The 19475-nt window shown below is 39.3% G+C and overlaps 3 protein-coding genes across 3 annotated transcripts; 1 reads left to right on the forward strand and 2 right to left on the reverse strand.

The window, feature by feature from the left end:
• Positions 1 to 508: 508 nt before the first annotated feature.
• LOC130414673 (cation channel sperm-associated protein 2-like) lies at positions 509 to 1627 on the reverse strand. The gene is made up of 5 exons (XM_056740684.1): positions 1362 to 1627; positions 1103 to 1264; positions 861 to 929; positions 616 to 776; positions 509 to 544 (listed from the first exon to the last, which is right to left on the reverse strand). Exons 1-5 carry the CDS (start codon positions 1468 to 1470, stop codon positions 509 to 511), a joined length of 537 nt encoding a protein of 178 aa, XP_056596662.1. The 5' UTR covers positions 1471 to 1627.
• Positions 1628 to 2297: 670 nt separating this feature from the next.
• Positions 2298 to 7184, forward strand: pdia3 (protein disulfide isomerase family A, member 3). Its single transcript, XM_056740433.1, has 13 exons — positions 2298 to 2626; positions 3895 to 3973; positions 4068 to 4185; positions 4269 to 4376; positions 4530 to 4659; positions 4754 to 4870; positions 5490 to 5615; positions 5725 to 5907; positions 5985 to 6093; positions 6189 to 6317; positions 6398 to 6477; positions 6569 to 6626; positions 6709 to 7184. The coding sequence occupies exons 1-13, from the start codon at positions 2490 to 2492 to the stop codon at positions 6820 to 6822; spliced, it is 1488 nt and encodes a 495-aa protein (XP_056596411.1). The 5' UTR covers positions 2298 to 2489; the 3' UTR covers positions 6823 to 7184.
• A 1077-nt stretch (positions 7185 to 8261) lies between these two features.
• Positions 8262 to 19201, reverse strand: ticrr (TopBP1-interacting, checkpoint, and replication regulator). The gene is made up of 22 exons (XM_056740633.1): positions 16707 to 19201; positions 16380 to 16632; positions 15671 to 15891; positions 15235 to 15463; positions 14960 to 15101; positions 14742 to 14875; positions 14469 to 14660; positions 14067 to 14212; positions 13792 to 13892; positions 13586 to 13670; positions 13370 to 13452; positions 13055 to 13282; positions 12876 to 12963; positions 12456 to 12531; positions 12232 to 12369; positions 12056 to 12146; positions 11877 to 11935; positions 11655 to 11789; positions 11410 to 11516; positions 9317 to 11285; positions 9073 to 9195; positions 8262 to 8691 (listed from the first exon to the last, which is right to left on the reverse strand). The coding sequence occupies exons 1-22, from the start codon at positions 17391 to 17393 to the stop codon at positions 8597 to 8599; spliced, it is 5382 nt and encodes a 1793-aa protein (XP_056596611.1). The 5' UTR covers positions 17394 to 19201; the 3' UTR covers positions 8262 to 8596.
• Between the last annotated feature and the right edge of the window lie 274 nt (positions 19202 to 19475).

The raw sequence follows: 19475 nt of genomic DNA on the forward strand, positions 1-19475 counted from the left end.
TCCCCTGTTAAAAGCAGTTAACATTGTTAGTATGAATGAAACACTGCATTGGTTAAATCATACTAGCTTTGATAAGAATAATTACAAACCCTAAATATGCAGAAGACTACATTCAGAATCAGACGCAGTTGTGGATATCTGAGAAGAATCTTCAAAAAACGGAGAGTGCGAAACATGATGAGCAGCTTCAACCATTTATGAGACTGAGAACCTTCTGTCTGAGGCAGAATCTCTGGGAGAGCAGTCTAACAGAAAGGAAAACTACATATTACATAATCCATCCATAATTAAAAAATGTACAAAAATGTATATACAGTATATTTACATTTACATTTAGGCATTTGGCAGACGCTTTTATCCAAAGCAACTTACAGTGCACTTATTACAGGGACAATCCCCCTGGAGCAACATGGAGTAAAGTGTCTTGCTCAAGGACACACTGGTGGTGGATGCTGGGATCGAACCAGCAACCTTTGATTGGTTTCAATGCAACAATATCATCCAAACGTTACTGCACATGTGCACTTTTGTGTCGGAAAAGGTACTACATCCGCAAAGACTATTTATGGTAACAAGCAAAAGAAATAACAAGAAAACAAATAAATATATGCTTACCATTGCAGTTACAGCAAGATCAAACATGTTCCACATGTTCCAGAACTTGCAAAAATCTTCCAGCCATTTTATTAGGACTTCCAAAGTGAAAATGGCAAGTATGCACCGGTTCGTATATTGTTGAACCGTATCAAGCGTTTGGTCCTCATTGTCCTGAGATTCTGAACAGCCAAACAGACTATAGGTGACAGAACATAGGCCTACCGCTATTTTTTAAGCTTAAATCTTTATACTTGTAACGTTACCTGTTTCTAAAACCACAAGGACAGTACTCAATACAACACAGCAAATGATCAGCACATTAAATGCACGACCTGATATATTTAGGTTAGGGAGAGTAACATTGTATAGCTATCTTTTACCATTTTGAAAGGCCATAATTAAGAATAAAAGTTTTTTTGTGTTGTTTTCCCATCATAATATTGAATAAACGTTAATAATTCAAAAAAAATGTTTATATCAAGATATTTTGCATATGAAAGGATACTTTCCAAAATTTGACGTGGCAGCATATTAAAGAGCGGATATTTTGCATATCGGTTGAACACACGGTTTGTTATACGCTGTTGTGGCTTAATGCTCGTTAATCTCTTGAAAGTGAACTTTACCAAGTTGTCTCCTGCTCCCAGACTTTGATTTAGCTGCTCATCTGCATAAAAATACGAAACAACCGATATGTGAAATGTTACGTTATATTTGAAAGCCTATTGGACTTTCCGGCGCCAAGAGTGTAGCGATCAACACACCAGTCACATCCCCGATGGTGAACTTGACATTTTTCTCCAGCTGTAATTTATATTTAAAAGCTTTGATAGTTTTTAGTTGTAGTAACTGTGTTGTTTCGCGACGATTCATTGCTGTTAAGATGACAAAACATACGCACTTAATACGAGAATTGTCGTGTCAGTCAGACAAGTTGACTATTCAAAAAATTAAGACGCTTAACGGAAGATGGTTTGAAAGAAAACAAACCGTTAACAATAAATGACTATGATAGGCTTAATTAATATTATTTTTATACATTATTATAATGAATTTAAACATATTGGTTCTTATTAAATTATTAATTGATATTATTATTCATTTATTTGACTTTGGGTGTGTTCAGGAAGTGTGCATAAAATGTGTCAGATATATTATTGCTTTAAAAGTGGAAAAAATGGCATCTTTTCTAAGAAAATAAATAAAGCACATGTATATAATTATTTTAAATTAAATAGTCAATTTAATCGAATAAATATATAATTATCTTCCGTTCATTTATTTGACTTTGGGTGTGTTCGTGAAGTGTGCATAAAATGTGGCAGATTGCTTTAGGCTTTCAAAATGGCAAAATGTCATATTTTCTAAAAAAAATAAAGCATATGTATCATTATTTTAAATTAAATACGCAATTTAATCTTAAACAAATCAAAGATATAATTATGGTCCGTTCATTACATAAATGAATCTATTTTTACTCTGAATAAAAGTTATGGTGTAAGTTACGTTAACGAGGAATAATCACTTTTTAAAATGAGCTGTAATTCATTTATTGTTTGTATGAAACAAAATGCAAGTTTTTCACCGGATCAGAAAACATCTACCCGGAAGTATGTATTTACCGATCTCTGATTGGCTGATTGAAACGGCATGACGCTGCTGAAAATCCAATAGTGTGATGCCACACTTGGTTACTTCGAAGAGCTCCGGGTTTGCACATCCGTGCCGTCCGTCTGCGCTTTCTTTTCATTGAGTGCACGGTGCAAGATCCTGCGGGCCTTGTTTTATTCACTCTTTACTACGCATCGTCTCAGAAAGGAGCAGTTAATAGAGAGTTGCTGGAATATTAACCATATTCCCCCTCTTTTGCACTGAAGTATCCAGGGTTTGAAATGATGTTGAGTTTGCTATTTATCGCTGCTCTAGCAGCGACCGCGAGGGCAAGCGATGTGCTCGAGTTCACGGATGACGATTTTGACAGCAGAATCGGAGATCACGACTTTATCCTCGTTGAATTCTTCGCACCCTGGTGAGTGTACGACAGTTCATGCGTTCACGTGCTGTCCACCCATTTGATTTAGAAGATGCACTGCATTAGCACGTAACGTTATAACTAATGTTGTTAGCTTACCATATAAAACCACCAAGATGAAAAACAACACGTTCATTTAACTCTATCCCGGATACCAAAGGGAATATGTCCTGGAAATTGAATTGCATTTATACACATGTTGCCAGGCTAGCGTGCTAAAGGTAAAACGTCACACTGGAAGCCTGCAAGTTCCTGTGAGTTGTATGAGTAATATAGAAATGTATATGGAATGATATTGAATACGTAACCGTATCAAGTACTTCCGGTTTGTAACGTTAGCCTTTTAATCTTTGGTGCTACTGTGAGATGTAAAAATCATTGTGATTTATATAGCTAGCATCTTTATTATTAGTTTTATTCTGTATTGAAGTAAGTATCATCCCCATTTTCACGCTCATAACTAATCACCTCGCGTATAAAATAGTTAAACTACTGTATTAGATTCAAAGTAATTGTGACTGTATGTTTAGTTGATCAGATTGCAGAGGCAGATATGGGCGGTAACAAGGATGTTTGGAGGCTCGGCCGCCCTATGTTGTAACGTTCTGATTGGTCTTTGAAGTTTCGTTGTCCGCGTGTGATTGGATAACGCCGGATTACGTAGTTGAGCGATAATGAGTAACTTGAAAAGAACTTGGGTTCAGCTACCAAGCGTGACGTTTTCTTTCGTGTTATTTGAAGATGAACATATTCATTCTATCTTGGGATGTTATAAAGGACTTTTAAAGTGTCTTTCATGTTTTTATATGATTCAATCACCCCATTCTTTGTTTTTCTGATGAACACGGAGAAAGATATTTGGAAGAATGCTTATAACCAGACAGGTTTTACCCCCCATTGACTGCCATTAGTAGGAAAAAATACAATGGTAGTCAAAGAACTGTTACATTCTTCAAAATGTCTTTTGTGTTCAACGGAACGAAAAATTTGATAAAAGGATTTTTCCCATAATGGGTGGCAAGATCTGTTTGGTGATGAGCGTTCTTCCAAATATCTTTCTGTGTGTAAAGTGTATACCGATTTGATACAACTCGAGGGTGAGTAAATAATGTCTGAATTTTCATTTTTGGGTTAAGTATCCCTTTAAGGACTAACAGCATCAGTCCCCAATCACTCTATACAATTAATGTTTAAAACGACATAAAAGTGAGAGAGTGAAACATTTGAGGTGCATTTATAAAGTAATAAACCATTTGACCTTTTAGGTGCGGCCATTGCAAACGTCTCGCACCCGAATATGAGGTGGCCGCCACTCGACTGAAAGGCATTGTGTCTCTCGCCAAGGTATTGCTATTCAACCACAATCATTAATCGGGATACATTTCCACTAAATCTCTGTTGTGGACTGTGTTTAATGTCCGTCACCAATACATTCTAGGTGGACTGTACTGCCAGTTCTGTTGTGTGCGGTAAGTACGGTGTAAGTGGCTATCCAACCCTGAAGATCTTCCGAGGCGGAGAGGATTCTGGTAGCTACGATGGTCCCAGGACAGCTGGTACGTTGCTTAACAACACAATCCTCTCTTACCACACCTGAGAGGATGTCATATCACAATGTTGTTTATGATGATTCCATTAGATGGTATTGTGAGCCACCTGAAGAAGCAGGCGGGCCCAGCCTCAGTGGAGATAAAAAGTGAGGCCGAGTTTGAGAAGTTCATCGGGGACCGTGATGCCAGCGTTGTGGGTGAGTGATCGTATTATGTATGAACTAATTCCTGTTTATATTGATCGTACAATTTTCACGTCCGTATTCATTAAAGCTCTCGAGATGTGTACATATATAGAGCTATTTTCTGAAAATGTGGGCGTTGGATTTTAACGGTTCTGTACGTCTTAGGTTTTTTTGCTGATGGTGGAAGTGCCGCTCAGGGAGAGTTCCTGAAGGCCGCTAGCGTTAACAGAGAGTCCTACCGATTTGCTCACACCAATGTTGAGGACCTGCTAAACAAATATGGCGTTGATGGAGAGTATGTGACAACTTTTGTTTCACTTTCGCTTTTCAACTAGATAAGAGGCATCCTGTTTCTTTGTCTATAGACAACTCTTGTATGCGTGTTACAGGGGCATCGTTTTGTTCCGGCCACCTCAGCTCAGCAACAAATTTGAAGACAGCAGTGTGAAGTTCACAGAGGACTCTTTCACAAGCGCAACGATCAAGAAGTTTATTCAGGACAACTTGTAAGTTTGTATTGAGATGAGTCACAGTTGTTAGATGTGCATTATTGGTTGAGTGAATTACATAATAATTATGAAAGCGATATTAAATAACTTGCTAAAAATTCGTAATACTTTTGGTAAATCCATTTAACGTATATTCAAATGAATAATTACGCTTTCGATTGATATATGGGTTGTTATGATATGATCATATCTGGCGGAGATCCAGCCGTTTAAAACTCTGGAATCTGAGGGTGCAAAGAATCAAAATATTGCAAAAATTGCCTTTGAAGTTGTGAATAAGAGGCACTGTTACTGGCCATTAACTCACAATTTTTTTTTTATACATTTAGCGTAGGAAATTTACAAAATATCTTCATGAAACATAATCTTTACTTAATACACTAATGATTTTTGGCATAAAAGAAAAATCGATCATTTTGACCCATACAATGTATTTTGGGCTTTAATTAAAAATGTTCCCCTGCTATAAAACACTGGTTTTGGGATCCAGGGTCACGCATACGTTTTTAAATTCTGTTTCAGAAAGCATTTCAACATGCACATTAGCTTTTTTATGCTTCTGTTCGGCCCTAGTTGGATTACCTCTTGAATTTTTTTTCCCCCCATCACATGACAGTTTTGGCATGTGTCCACACATGACTGATAACAACAAAGATCAGCTGAAAGGCATTGACCTGTTGGTGGCTTATTATGATGTGGACTATGAAAAGAACCCTAAGGGTTCCAACTACTGGAGGAACAGGTACATGTCTATCGTCATTTTTTTTGCTTCCTTAATGTTTCGCGATTTATAAAAAATACATATTTCATTTTTATTCCCATGTCTGAGTCTGACCGGTTTTATGTTTCAGGGTAATGAAGGTGGCCAAGGGTTTCCTGGATCAGGGGAAGAAGCTTAGCTTTGCTGTGGCCAATAAGAACAGCTTCAGTCATGATGTGTCCGAACTGGGTGTGGACGGCAGCAGTGGAGAGCTGCCCATTGTTGGCATCCGAACTGCCAAGGGCGACAAATACGTCATGAAGGAGGAGTTCTCGTAAGTGGATTGTTTGTTCGTGGTCTGACTTTGAAGGAGATTCAACCAATAATTTGCGACTCTTTACGTTTCTGCAGCCGTGACGGAAAGGCCTTGGAGGGATTCCTGCAGGATTATTTCGATGGAAAGCTGAAGCGTTATCTCAAATCTGAAGCTGTTCCCGAGAACAACGATGGCCCAGTGAAGGTGCGTCAGGGGATTTGTTTCCTGTGACCTTCTATCTGATTTTCATCTGTGACAATTGTCGGCGTAACCTGCAACTTGATCTCATTTTGTTCCAGGTCGTTGTGGCTGAGAACTTTGATTCGATCGTAAATGATGACAGCAAGGACGTTCTCATTGAGTTCTATGCTCCCTGGTGTGGGCACTGCAAGAGCTTGGAGCCTAAATTCAAAGAACTTGGGGAAAAGGTGAGTTTTTAGATATTTATTCGAGGATCGAATTGATCGTTTTGCTTTGCGGTTGCATAAATACTGTCTTTCTTTTACAGCTTTCCAATGATCCAAATATTGTAATCGCAAAGATGGATGCTACTGCTAATGACGTTCCCTCTCCATACGAAGTTAGAGGGTATGTAGCGTGCATCATCTATGTACCTAATTTTTTGGGTTTTGGGATGTGAAGGTTTTTATTTACTCTGATCCTAATTCTTTGCCTTCAGATTCCCGACAATCTTTTTCTCTCCCGCCGGTCAGAAGCAGAATCCAAAGAAATATGAGGTTTGTCTGCCTGCCTTTGGACAAATTGTGATGCTGTTTGCAAAAAAGAAGTGAAAATGACCAGTCTTAATTTGATTTACAGGGCGGTCGTGAGGTCAGCGACTTTATTTCCTACTTGAAGAAAGAGGCCACTATCCCTGTGGTGGTTGAGGAGGAAGACAAGAAATCAAAGAAGAAGAAGAAGTCCGAGTTATAACAGCCCAACATCTCGGAGGAGGGAATTTTGCAGGAGACGTAAATTCTATTCCAATCTTTAGTGAAACGGAGTGCTCTGACACAATGCCAGCCCTCTCTTGGGCCTGCTGCTCTGGGAACACTGTCGAAGGTTGTGGTGGCCAGAGTGTGTGATTTTTAGATAAGTGGATGAGGTACAGATTTGTCTAATTGAGATTTTTTTTCCCCCTCTACTGTACCTTGGAGAAATGCACTTTTGAGACCAATTCCACATGTTTGTTTTCCTCATTGAAAAGGGTAGGGGATCTGGTGAATTATGTTTTTATACCATGCTTTTTTTTGTACATTTGGAAGGATTGTGAAATAAAAGGCCCACTAAACCTACTTCGTGATGTGTTCTTTTCTTTTATTCATATTAGACTTAAACGACACTGTTTTCATATTGCAGTTTTAGTGTGGGTCTTAAGACTTGAGCTCAAGATGGTCTTTTCTTTTATGGTCACTAAGTGATTGTGTGACATTTTTACCAATATGAATGATTTTATGGTGTTAAGTTTACAAGGGATTATTCACAAAAAAAATTAATGAACCAAACAAAAAAATTGTGCTGAACTGAAACCTCATATTTCAACATTTGGTGATTTTTATAATTTGCCATAAATTGTTGTTATTAGTCACCCTGTATGGTTATCGCTGGGTTTTGCAAATATCTAAACCATAAAATGCATATAAAAGTGCTTGTCATGTTTGACAACACAGTATGTAATCATTTCAAAATAACTGTTCTATTTCCTGAAAATGTGTAATGTTTCTATTACCAATGTAACACCCAAGAAAGCTCTGAGGTATATGGTTCTTATAGCACCAGTCTACAGTTAAGACTGAAGAAAACTGACATTTGTAAAGCTGTATTGGTGCATAATTTTGCCATACTTGTCTTTTGCAGAACCGTGGAAAGTGCATTAATCGATGAATTTGTCTTTTGGCATTTAAAGATCTTGACATGCTGTTTGTTTTGTCTTCTCATTCAAAAAGTATTGCTTATTACTATAGGGCAGTACTAATCTTACTGGTTTCCGGCTGGATTGGTTGTAAAGGCAATAATGCAGATTGAGGTCACTGAGCTCTGGTTGTACACTAGATGGTGCAGTTTTACACATTGAATCAAACAAATGATGAGTGAAAAATCTATTCTTGCAGAATTGGACTGCAAAGGCATATACTGATGTTCCAACATTAATTGTTTTCATATACCCAGTTTCAAATGTTATAGTTGTCTATCAAGGACATACAGGAAGTCAAATTAATCAGAGGTATCATTTCTTTTTACTGACAAACACTCCAAACCAGAAAAAAAAAATTCCACACTTGACATCAATTCCTATGCACAACTTGAACGTATTATGCTTTTTAAGGAATGAGTGTTTATTTTACTAAAATTTTGCTAAAAAGAAGTTAGGCTTAAGAACAACATTGTCTTTATTAAAATAATCTGTTTAACATTTACATTTATTTCACATTGTGACGAGATGGTCAATCACAGCTGCCAAACGAAGAAAGCTACATAAAAATCACAGCACCCGTTTAGATCAGATTAGTTAAAACACCTACAAGTGTTCTAACTGGTGTCACATTCAACGTTTTGTGTAATTTACAAAAAGTACAAAATATACAGTATTAGGTAATGCATAATTACACAAGAACACCTAGGCCAACACCTAGGACAACATTCAAAACAGACAGACATGCGATTTCCTAAAAGCAACAGAGCCATATAAGGCAAAATAAAAGACCAATTAGTCTAAAAGTTTCTTTCGGCTGTATGTCCTACTTGTTGTCCTTTGCCGCCTGGGCTTGCAAAAAGGAGACGCATCCAGCTCAGACTTTGATCCTGTTGGGAGATGCAGTTTATTATTGCTACGTACAATTGAATACAGACAAAAGAACAAATATAAAACAATATATGCTAAACCATGATATTTAAGATAAAAGAGCAGGGTGAAGTCTTTACGACAAGGTCTCATTCATTAACATTAAAGCCAAAAGCATTGACCAACAATTTTTTATTCATGTTAGTCGATTGTGCATTACAAATGTTTGGTTTCGATTAAATGGTTTCGATTAACATTAACTAACTTCAATAAATGCTGTATAAGTTTGTTTATTGTTGGATCTTTTAACAAATGCAACATTGTAAGGTGTAAGCAGAAAAATTCACAACAACATAACATTCTCTATGGTCACCCATTCATGTGCATTTCTGCTGTCTTACCATCAAATTGTGTTGCTTCATTGGTTACGGTTGATTTTTTGTACAACAGAGGTGACTGCGTCAAGGCAAAGATTCCACTGGCAGACACTTGTTTCTTTACTTTGGGACCTTGAGGTGTATCAACTAAAACAACATCCAACAATGTTTACAAACAAGTTGCGCAAACAGATGCTACAACAAAAATCATATATTAAAATAAACTTGCTGAGATCATGCAACGAATAACATTCATGCCATACTTTACCTTTTTTGTTCATCCATGGAAGTTGTTCAGACTTCACGGTATCTCCTACGTCACAGTCTTGATCCACAGTATCAGTCCAGTCCATGCCTTCTGGCGAGGGCTGATGGTCCATCACCTGGCTTGATCGCCCCAACTTTCTTTGACCAACTGGTGTGTTCATCTTTTCTTTGAGTTCCTCCACTCCTTGAATACGGAAAACACCTTCAAGTTCCGGGTCCTCCAATATTTTCTTCTCAAGAAGAGGAACTCCTCTGATGACCTGCTCTTTGAAGGTCTCCATCCTTGCCCTTTTTTTGCGAGGCCAACTGTTGAGGTTTTCTGGGGTTGACCGTCCTATGCTCGGAGGAGATGGAGTCAAAGGCGAGGCCAGTGGGGAATGGTTACTTGTTGGATACCGTGTGGGTGTCAGTGACTGGCATATATATGTCTGTACACCCATCCCAGGAGTATTTTTGCCAGGCGTTCCACGACTGCAGGGTGATGGAGGCACGCATCCAAATTCCCGATGTCTGGAACACTGTGCAAGCGGGCTATCATTTGCTGGTGCCTTCACGTTACGAGGCATGAGATGCGAAGTCACGTTCTTGCTTGCACTGTCGGTTACATCTCCTGCGTTGAAAGAATCTATTCGTCTTAATTTCAGTTTGGGCAGGCCTGAGGATTGCATCTCCATCTCCACTTCATAAGTAAGAGGTAGAGTATCGCTGGACTCCTTTCCACATCCAGGAGTTTTTTGTGCTCTCGGAGTAGAGAACTTTGGCGTCCCTGAGGATGTTCCAAGGCGGGCTTCTGCCTCTCTTTGCCGGCGGTCTGGAGTCTGACGAAAGCCATAGCTTCGACTTGGTGTTGTTCGAGTTGGGGTGGCATGTTTGCTCTTAAATTCAAAAACATCGGAGGATTTTCTTGAAAAAGCAATGTTCATTTTAATGCCACCAACCAGCTGTGTCTTAACCACAGAGGCCTCAGTTATATCCATGCTATCATCCTCTGTGGTGGTGGTGCTAAATTCTGAGCAATCGAACTGCTGCGAGTCAGATGATGATGAGGTCGTCTCTGCTTTTCCTTGGACACAGTCCCTTTGCTCAGTTTTTGTTGTTCGAGACACCCTAACTCCGTTTCTTACACAACCCTCATAGCTGATACCAGATCTATGACCACCAGGCGATTGCGATACACAAGATTCCTCCTTATCTAATGCCATACGTTTACGAGGAGAAGGGCTTGTACCTAGAATAGCTTGAGATTTGTTAGGAGTCAAAGATGACTCTTTAACAGGTGTCCTACCGGAGCGAGTGCACATCCCATGACTAGGGCTTTTAATGGGAGTTTGTACATTTGGTTTCAATGGTGAAGGACAAAAAGAAAATGTCCCAGAATCAGAGCGCTGTGTTTCATCAGACTCTATAACCTTGCAAGGTAAGCTCAGTGCTCTCCTCATCTTTCCTGACCTCACATTGGACTCTGCTGGATCAAGATACCCAGTAACGTCATTGCCAGGAGATGCTTTGCTTTTCCTTCGGGGCACCTTGTCAGGCGTTTTAAAAACATCAGTCCTTTCACCTGGGCTGCAGTGTTTGCCAGGTGTTAGCAGATTTGGTGAATATCTTTCAAACACGGGAGACTCTGGCACATTTACTGGGTTTTCTGACGGCCGCTTTCGTGGAGATGGAGTCCACTTGACACTCTTCTTTGGCGTTCTTACGCTTGGGCTCAACAGCCAAGCTCCATTTGGAGAAACACAACCCAGGAGGCTTTTCATTGGTGTTTTCAGTATTCCTTTCAGGGGGCTTTTCTTGGGCGTCTCTGTGACCATGTTGTTTGCAGTGGGTGACCGAAAGGGACTTCCTCTTAGGGCCATCCCATTTTCTCCAACTGTCCGGCCTGGAGTTCTTGGAGACCGAGGGTTTCTGAACCCAAGTGCAGATCCAAACGGATCAGGATGTCTCTTTTGTGGAGTTTTATTATGACTCTGAAATGCAAACAAAAGGCGGCAAGTCAATATTTTACTATAAATTTAGTCCATGTAATTGTCATGAAAAGTACACTAATTTAATTACCTCAAAAACGGAGGATATAAGAGAATCTTTGTTTACCTGATCTCCTGAAAAGGATGCCACAGGCATCCGTAATCTTCCGGGTGACTGGGTGGCGCCAAAAAGGAGCCTAACTGGTGACCTAACAGAACTAATGCTAAATCCACCTGCACAAATGAACACAAGAGCTACTTTAAAATCTCAAATAATTTGAATTAATCAGAAGATTACAAAACAAATTGATTTTTGGAGAAACATATGATCTATGGGTCAGTTAACCTACAGTCTTTTCAATAATCCATTACCTTTACCCTCCGAGTGACAGAGTTGAGATGAAGAGAGGACGCGATCCAGGTTTCGTGAACGTGGCTGTGAGCTTGAATAAAACACGCTGGAATGTCTCCTGGTAAGGCTTTTAATTCTTGGACTCCTCCTCAGGTCTAAGAAGAAATTATTTATTCGAAAAACTTAAACAATGAATGAACATCATCATCTATGTTGGACATGACAAAACCTCAGACACTAACCTGCAGCTGGTTTGATAGGAGACTCCTCAATAATGCACACATCTGATTCTCCAGATCTCCTGTGATGACGGCAGCAATGAAAAAAACGACTTTTCAAATGACATCTTCCTTAAAGTGCTAGTGAATGTCAAAAACAGTGATATGATAAACAAAAAAACACTGTGGGCCATTGGACTCACCTGCCAGTTCTCTGCCTGTGAAGTAAACGATTGGACACCTGCTTATGTAGTGGGGTTTCAGATACTTTCTTCGTCAACAAAGCATGTTTTTCTGAAATTCAAAGATTTTAAGGTTCAACTTCACACACCACATTATCATTTTATTAAAATGTACTTCCATGTTCACATAAATGTACCATCTTCCTCCACACTTAAACGCTTGCGTTTTCTGAGTCCCTCTACCGCCGACACAGACTGGCTTCTGGGCATTTTGGACTTCTTCGAAGGAGATACCGTCACTTGGTTAAAGAGATTTCTCCTAACCTTTGTGACCTCTGTGAACAAACATGAAAACAACAGATTACAGATCTCTCCAAACTTCACCAGAGGTCATGATGAGTCAAATGAGGCATCAAGTGACCTTGAAGTGCTTGCTTTTGAGGTGGTGCATGCTCTACAGCAGGTTTTTCTACTGCAACACACGGTTTTGGCCTTGTCTGTAGATCCAAAGAGAGGTAAGTTAATATTTTTGCAACTCTGGTTATACTTCAATCATAAAGGCTTTGAAGACTAGCTTATGTATAATGTTTTTACACTTTAGCTTAAAATTACATGAAATTATTCAAGACTATTTACAAAGTTCATAATATTATTAGTTTATTACAGTTCATTTTATACAACAACAGTTGGATAAACAGATGGAAGCTGTTAAATGAAGTATAAGCATTGCACACCAGAGGATATCAACAACCCATGTACTTCTGATAAAGGAAATTGTCTTTGTTATTTCCTGGCTGTGTTTATCTTACAGTGTAAACGCTCTGAAAGAAAGGAAGCTCACCTGACGTGTGGACTTTCTTGGCATTTCTATCTGTCGAAGTGCTTGAGGAGCTTCTGTCATGGTCTTTTGGCGTGTAAGCATGTTTTGCCTACAAAACAGAAAGAAAAACATTCACATGTCCAGTTCCTTAAAAACAAAGCATTTGATCTGATTACATTTCAATGTTGTATGAAAATCACCTTCTCTTCTTAGCGGAGCGGTTGCGGAGTTCCTCCAGGTGATCTCCAACACTGGAGACGTTGCTCTGTGTGGCAGAGAAAGGGGAGGGGCTCACAGAAACGCTGTCCTTAGCCATAGACTCATCACTGAAGAAATCAGACGGCAGGACGGCAATAAGTGCCTCTGGAACCTGAGTTCCAAGACTGTGATATACATCTGCCAGAACCTTGGGTATGGTGTACAAATACCTGTGAGATACAGTTTTAAAAATAAATTAGTGTCAGTAATTGGAGATTTGACACATCATTTAAGTACTTAAACCGTTATGTACTTACACAGGAAGGATTTCATCCTGCATAAACTTAGACAAATAAACAGCATCTTTACTCCGAAAGATAATCCGGAGCATATCAGCCACCTTAAACAAAAAACAGGCAGATTTAAATAAATATCGATCTGAACGACTTCAAGCAGATGATAGTTTCTCATGAGAACTCAATGACTACAATATAACTGTGACAATGACAAAAAGGTGTATAAAGGCTCCTTACTTCCTCAACTCTCTGTTCCACAATCTCCTCCTCTAGTTCTGCTTGTTTGCACAGCTCAAGTCTGAGAACTGCTTGCACCTGACATCTGTAGAATTTAGGTTTTATAGTCTTAACAGGTCTATTATCTTTAAAGATGTTACATTATTTTAGTAGATTGTAGCTTAATATTACGCTACTATTATCTGAACATTGGGTAAGTTACTTACTCCCTGATTTTACTGTCGACATCAGTAGAATCCCCATAAAGCTGACGAACAGACTGACAGGTTTTCAATAGATTCTTCTGCACCAAATCCAAGAATGAAACCTGTCAAAACATTTTTAAATATGGTAAAATAATAGCATAATTATTGCCAAACAAATCATTTAAAGTGCACTTCTCTGAAATTATGACATTTCAAAACATAAGCAAGACTTATGCAAGCTTTTTTGGACACGTTTTGAAGCTGGTACAACACAGCTATGGGATTATGTCACTCACCTCCAGATCTGTGTTGATTTTGATGAATGCATTCACATCTGAGAGCAAATCCTGGACCTGAGTGAGAACAGGCACTGATCGGTTGTCCACAGCTTTTTGATAAGCGGTCTGCAGGTGGGATAGCAGTTCCTCCTCATTGGTGAAGTCTGTTTGAGAGTTTGTGAACCAATTACATTCACACACTTAGCAGGTGTTGTTTCACAAATCAACTTACAGTAAATAAAGCTATTTACCAGCTATTACTTATTTAAGTTTACCAGCATGTATGTTGTCTGCGAACTAAATTTATGAGCTTGGTGTTGTAAGCATCATGCTCCCCAGATTTGTTTAAAGAGTTCTAAATCTAAGATTAGCAGGTCCTACCAAAAGGATCCAAACTGGATCTCAAGCAGATATACTCACGTAGCAGGCCAGGCTTTGTTCGATCCCCAGTACATTTCTTTCCTCCTTTTTCACTCGCTTTGGCAGAAGCAGCAGAGGTGCTATCAGGCTGCGTCTTTTGAGCTTTAACATTCAAGCGGGCGAAGTTCAGCATCTGTAAAGAGCGACTCATGGTCTTCATCTTCTGTCTTACTGGTGTGCGTTGGGTACCTCCTAAAAAGTAATCAGTCATCAGTAAGAAGAATCAATGACATCACTGTGAAGATCACAAAAATTGCTTTATCGTGTCCTCACGTTTGTTTGATCTCTGGTTGCCGTTGGAACCAGCTGTGCTGCTCTCATAGAGCTCTGAAAGACAGCTGGTCAGATCCTGTTCAGAGTCTGAAAGCTCCTCTGCATGTTCTTCTTCAGGGGCTGCATGCAGCAACCTGCACATGCAAAACATACATACGCTTTAGACTGAGATAAAATCGTAAAAAGAACATCTAGATAAACAGTCAAACATAAATAACCTCATCGATTCCATTAAGTTGCAGCTGATTCCTGATTGGTCAGACAGAGGGAACCACCCCTCTACCAGCCCACTGTTTCTTGGACAAGACTCCTGTTTGAGTTCTTGACTGGCCCAGTCAGGAACCAATGGCTTTACTTGATCTGGAAACCACAAACACATTAGTTGCAATATTTCCAAGTACGTTGTGATTGCTACAAAGAAACTCAAGTGATAATAACGTGTTGATTTAAATGGTAAAACTGCACAAATGAAACATGCAAACAAAGCAAACACCTGAGCAATCTTCATTCTCCATGATGCCGTATATGACATTGAGAACACTGCTGACAACATCGGGCAAGTCTGTGAAGTCATCTGTGGTTTCCGAGGAAACAAGATTGTCGGGCAGGTGCTCGTTTCCCTGAGTTACCAACGGCTGAAGGACAGTGAGCAGGGCTGTGCAGGACGACATCCCCGACAGCACCGCTGAACAAACCACCCCACCGTCACTCACTTCTGCAAGCTGTGCATATAAAATAACAAAGATCCTATATTAAACTGGCAGGATTCCTTGAGTTGTATGGTGATATCTAAGTCAAGTACAGACGAATAAGCAATGCAAGTATTGGAGTCAACAAAATCACCTTTTGTGACTCACGCAATAAGATTAGAGTTATAGCTACCCTCTTATTAATGTAATAACATTTACGTTTTTTTTTGTTAATTTTACCATAGAACATCCTCCGGTGGACAGCTCCCTGAAGTCCTGAAACAACACTTGACCAAGCTCAGCATCTGAGCACCGCAAAATCCAGTTCTCTGCATCTGAACGTGAGAGGGTGCTGAAGCCCTGCAGGACACCTCTGAGTGTCACCTGTACAGGAGCCCTGAGAGATCTCTGTCGGCATGAGACTGGCTCAAGCATCACACTACAGGAATGCTTTTCTGCACCTGCAACGAAACCATTTTACAAAATCATTGATATGAGCCCTTTACACGTTTCCGGGTTTCTCAGCAGCGGAAGTTGTCATAGTTGGGTAAACTTCTATATCAGTGAATGGGAGACTACCACAAATATATTTTTTGCATTCTCCTTTGCTCAAATAGCAACAAAAAAAACCTCAACTATAGTGTTTTCACTTCTTTTAACAAATTATGATGACACAGTCAAAAGAGAGAATTATGTCAAATTCAACCATGACTTCCAAAGACGCTGTATAAGAAACACCCTCGCATTAAACGTGAACTTTTTTTAGTAATTTGATGCAAAGGTAATAGAAATCATAGTCTTATAAACTTACATACATTCTCCTTACATACATATGCTAATATAAAAAACTATAAAAAATGTACGATGCTGATGACCGTTGAATGCATCATCACAGGTTTGTGTAAAAGGTAACAAATTTAAGTGCACATATAAACTGCATTATATTTACCTGCAATCCAGCAAAGAGATCCACCTAGAGGCGGAAATGCTTGTCGGTGCATCGTTTCAGAGGACTGAACGTAGATGCTAGTGGACTCGATTGGAAAAGCATCTATTCCCGTAGCCAGTGCATGGCTTACACCTGGATGTTGGTCCCTTAGTGACAAGCAAGGAGCCAGCATGGGTACCACCTGTCCACCAACCTGTCCTAGAAGCTCTCCCACTGTTTCTATGCCAGCGTAGTCCTCTACCCCATGATCAGCCTGAAAGATGTGTAGTAAATATCAAGATCATCTATTCCAAAAACGGGTTTGTAAGTAATAGGACCACTACCTACCTTCAATATGCCAGAGTCAGCCCAATGCAGCACAACTTTTCGTTGCGTAAGCATATCTATGAGACTTCTGGACAACACTTGTTCTCGTACGTCTTTATGTTGTCTACCGTCCTCCCTACGAAGACACACGTAGTCCCCTAACTCCCTCTTGGACTGTGGGCATTCAGATAATACGAACAAGACATTTTTGTCAAGGTCATCGTCCTGCAATGGGACATTTCTGCCATTTCGACTGGACCGTCTTGGTCTCAGTGTCACTTTGGTGGGAGATGTTAGGTCGGGTCTGTCCCACTGGAAGTCGAGGAGGATCTCTTTCAGGGCGTTCTGGATACAGCTCGACGGGCTCGGTTTCAGGTTTTTTTGCGCTTTCTCCCGACATTTAACGTTAGGTGACTTTTCTTCGACGTTGAATTTGACACGCAGTTCCTCTTCGAAGTCACCGAACGCCTTCTCGTGAAGCTCCTTGAAGTCTGCGCGTCTGGTTATGAGCGCTGCGCTCTTCACAGTCCTCGAGTGAAAGAATTTATACCCCCATCGCACTTTTTCCAGGCCGTATTTGTTTCCAAAACTGAGCAGGACTCTTAATATCCAGTGTTTGATGTGGTTTTCATATCCGCGGGTCGTGCTGCTGGTCTCCTCCTGTCGATAATCCACATCGATGGCAAACACCACATTCTGAGAGGCCATGACGGCAGTGTCATACACAACACTAGCCCCCAACGTTTAAATGCTAACGTATACCGTTAGGTGTTTAAAAACACAATAACGTTACATATAACGGACGCTAGTAGTGACGTTACGTCTTTTCAATCCTCCGAAGTGTCGCAATGAGTACATTTTTAAGCTAAATAAGCAACGTCGTACGCGGAGCTAGTGCAAACAAATGAGCACGTACGTTAACGTAACATCCCTCAAAACAAGTCATGACTCCGGTCGTCGTTGAGGTAAACGAACCAGAAACCGATCGATTATTTATTAATTTCATGCATTAAATATGCTGTTAAAACATGCGTGTTGTTCAAATTTAACGTAAAACTATTGTTTACGTACACTTAAGAATTTACGTTAGCCATCGCCTCCAGGGTTCCCTTCAACTGTTCGCGCTTTAGAATAAGGTGAATGTGATTGGCCAGAGCAAACGCTCTACAAATCGAACTTTAAAAACGTCACTCGATTCTCTTCGTGCGATTGGTTAAATCCACCGTCAATAAAAAAGACAAGACGTCATTCCGTTCTCGCTCTGTCATACGTCCTCGGTCATGTCAATAAAAGCGTTTCTTCTCTTGCGTAGATTGGAGCGCGTTGTTTATGTGCTGCTGCCATCTAGTGGATTGGAGTCAGTAGTTTACAAATCTTTGTAAAAAAAAATTGTTTAACGACACACATCTTAGAAAATCTTTAGAATGCATTATTTTATTATCTTACAATTATATTTATTTGTTTGTTTTGACAAACAGCGGACGTTTACAGTTCACCCAAAAATGAAAATTCAGTCTTCATTTACTCACCCTCGAGTTTCTATACATTTCTTTGTTCTGATAAACACAAAGAAAGATATTTGGAAGAATGCTCCACACCAACCGTCCCATTGACTACCTTAGTAGGACAAACGCTTTAGCCTATAAATTTCTTTCTGTTGAGCACAAAAAAAATATTTTGAGGAAAGCAAAGTTATGGGGCACCTTTTGTCATTTTTCCTATTATGGTAGCATTTAGGGACATTTTTAAAGAAAACAAAAAGGTTATTTCTACAAAATGGAAGTATAATTTGGGATTAAAAGGTTCTATAAGAGCCAATCAGCACTTTGAGTGCACACAACATGAGCAATCAGGATCAGCTTTCTTTGTCATGTGACCGGACTCCTCAGTGGCAGGGGAATGTCTGAGTCAATGTTTAAAAGAAACCTCAAGGTTGACTGTTTTAGTGCTATTCTTGTCAACAAGAGCAGCTCAAACGACAGATTTGTACTTTTTTATATTTATTGAAACAACACTAGCAGTGTTAGCGTCCTAAATCTGTGTTTACATAGACTCATAATGCAGTTAATGCCAAATAGTCAACAGTCAAGAGTCTGGATTACAACGATAAACATTATTATGTTATTTCAGCCATACTCATCTTTAAAAACTAATTGGATCTGTCCCACCTTCATTGGATAAAACATGGATACAACAATTATATAAATATAACTTTTGTTAAAACATGAAATTTGTGTATAATCATGTGTAAAAAAAGTACAAGTAAATTGGTGGTCGTGCTTTAATGAATGTTTTGCAGATAGAACCTTGTTATTATTAACCGAAAGAGATCTTTCAGAATCAGAAAATTCTATCTCCGACATGTTCCAAGAACAAACATTTAGAAATTTCAGAAAATGTTGATAATGTACATTTGGAATACGTTAAGGGTCTCTGTCGTTTTCATGTATGGAAGAGATTTGTTCCTATCATCATTTTTGCTTAATGAAAGACAAAAACTTTAAAGCGCAATATCTCAAAACTACTCAGAACCACAGGAACCTTATAATTCCAAGGCGAAGATTCGATAATACAGATTTGTAACAAATCGAAGGTAAATAAGTGATGACAAAATGGTTATTTTTAGGTGAACTGTCCCTTTAAGGAAGGACAGGAAAACAAAGACAAATGGTCAGTGTTTATTGGGCCTTTTGTGGATCGAACAACAAGTGCATCATTTAAACAAGTAGTGCACAAAAATAATACCTAAAAATAAGAGTTAAAAGTATACAGAAAATGATTGTTATTGTT

Source organism: Triplophysa dalaica, chromosome 24 (assembly GCF_015846415.1).
Source record: "Triplophysa dalaica isolate WHDGS20190420 chromosome 24, ASM1584641v1, whole genome shotgun sequence".
NCBI lineage: Eukaryota > Metazoa > Chordata > Actinopteri > Cypriniformes > Nemacheilidae > Triplophysa > Triplophysa dalaica.

Coding starts and splice junctions, on each gene's coding strand:
- LOC130414673 (XM_056740684.1), bottom strand. CDS start 1,470: ATGAATCGTCGCGAAACAACACAGTTACTACAACTAAAAACTATCAAA. Junction 777..860: donor CCTTGTGGTTTTAGAAACAG/GTAACGTTACAA, acceptor TTGGCTGTTCAG/AATCTCAGGACAATGAGGAC. Junction 545..615: donor ATCTTGCTGTAACTGCAATG/GTAAGCATATAT, acceptor TTGCGGATGTAG/TACCTTTTCCGACACAAAAG.
- pdia3 (XM_056740433.1), top strand. CDS start 2,490: ATGATGTTGAGTTTGCTATTTATCGCTGCTCTAGCAGCGACCGCGAGG. Junction 6,094..6,188: donor ACAACGATGGCCCAGTGAAG/GTGCGTCAGGGG, acceptor ATTTTGTTCCAG/GTCGTTGTGGCTGAGAACTT. Junction 6,318..6,397: donor TCAAAGAACTTGGGGAAAAG/GTGAGTTTTTAG, acceptor TTTCTTTTACAG/CTTTCCAATGATCCAAATAT.
- ticrr (XM_056740633.1), bottom strand. CDS start 17,393: ATGGCCTCTCAGAATGTGGTGTTTGCCATCGATGTGGATTATCGACAG. Junction 12,147..12,231: donor TTTAAGTGTGGAGGAAGATG/GTACATTTATGT, acceptor TTTGAATTTCAG/AAAAACATGCTTTGTTGACG. Junction 9,196..9,316: donor TCCATGGATGAACAAAAAAG/GTAAAGTATGGC, acceptor ATGTTGTTTTAG/TTGATACACCTCAAGGTCCC.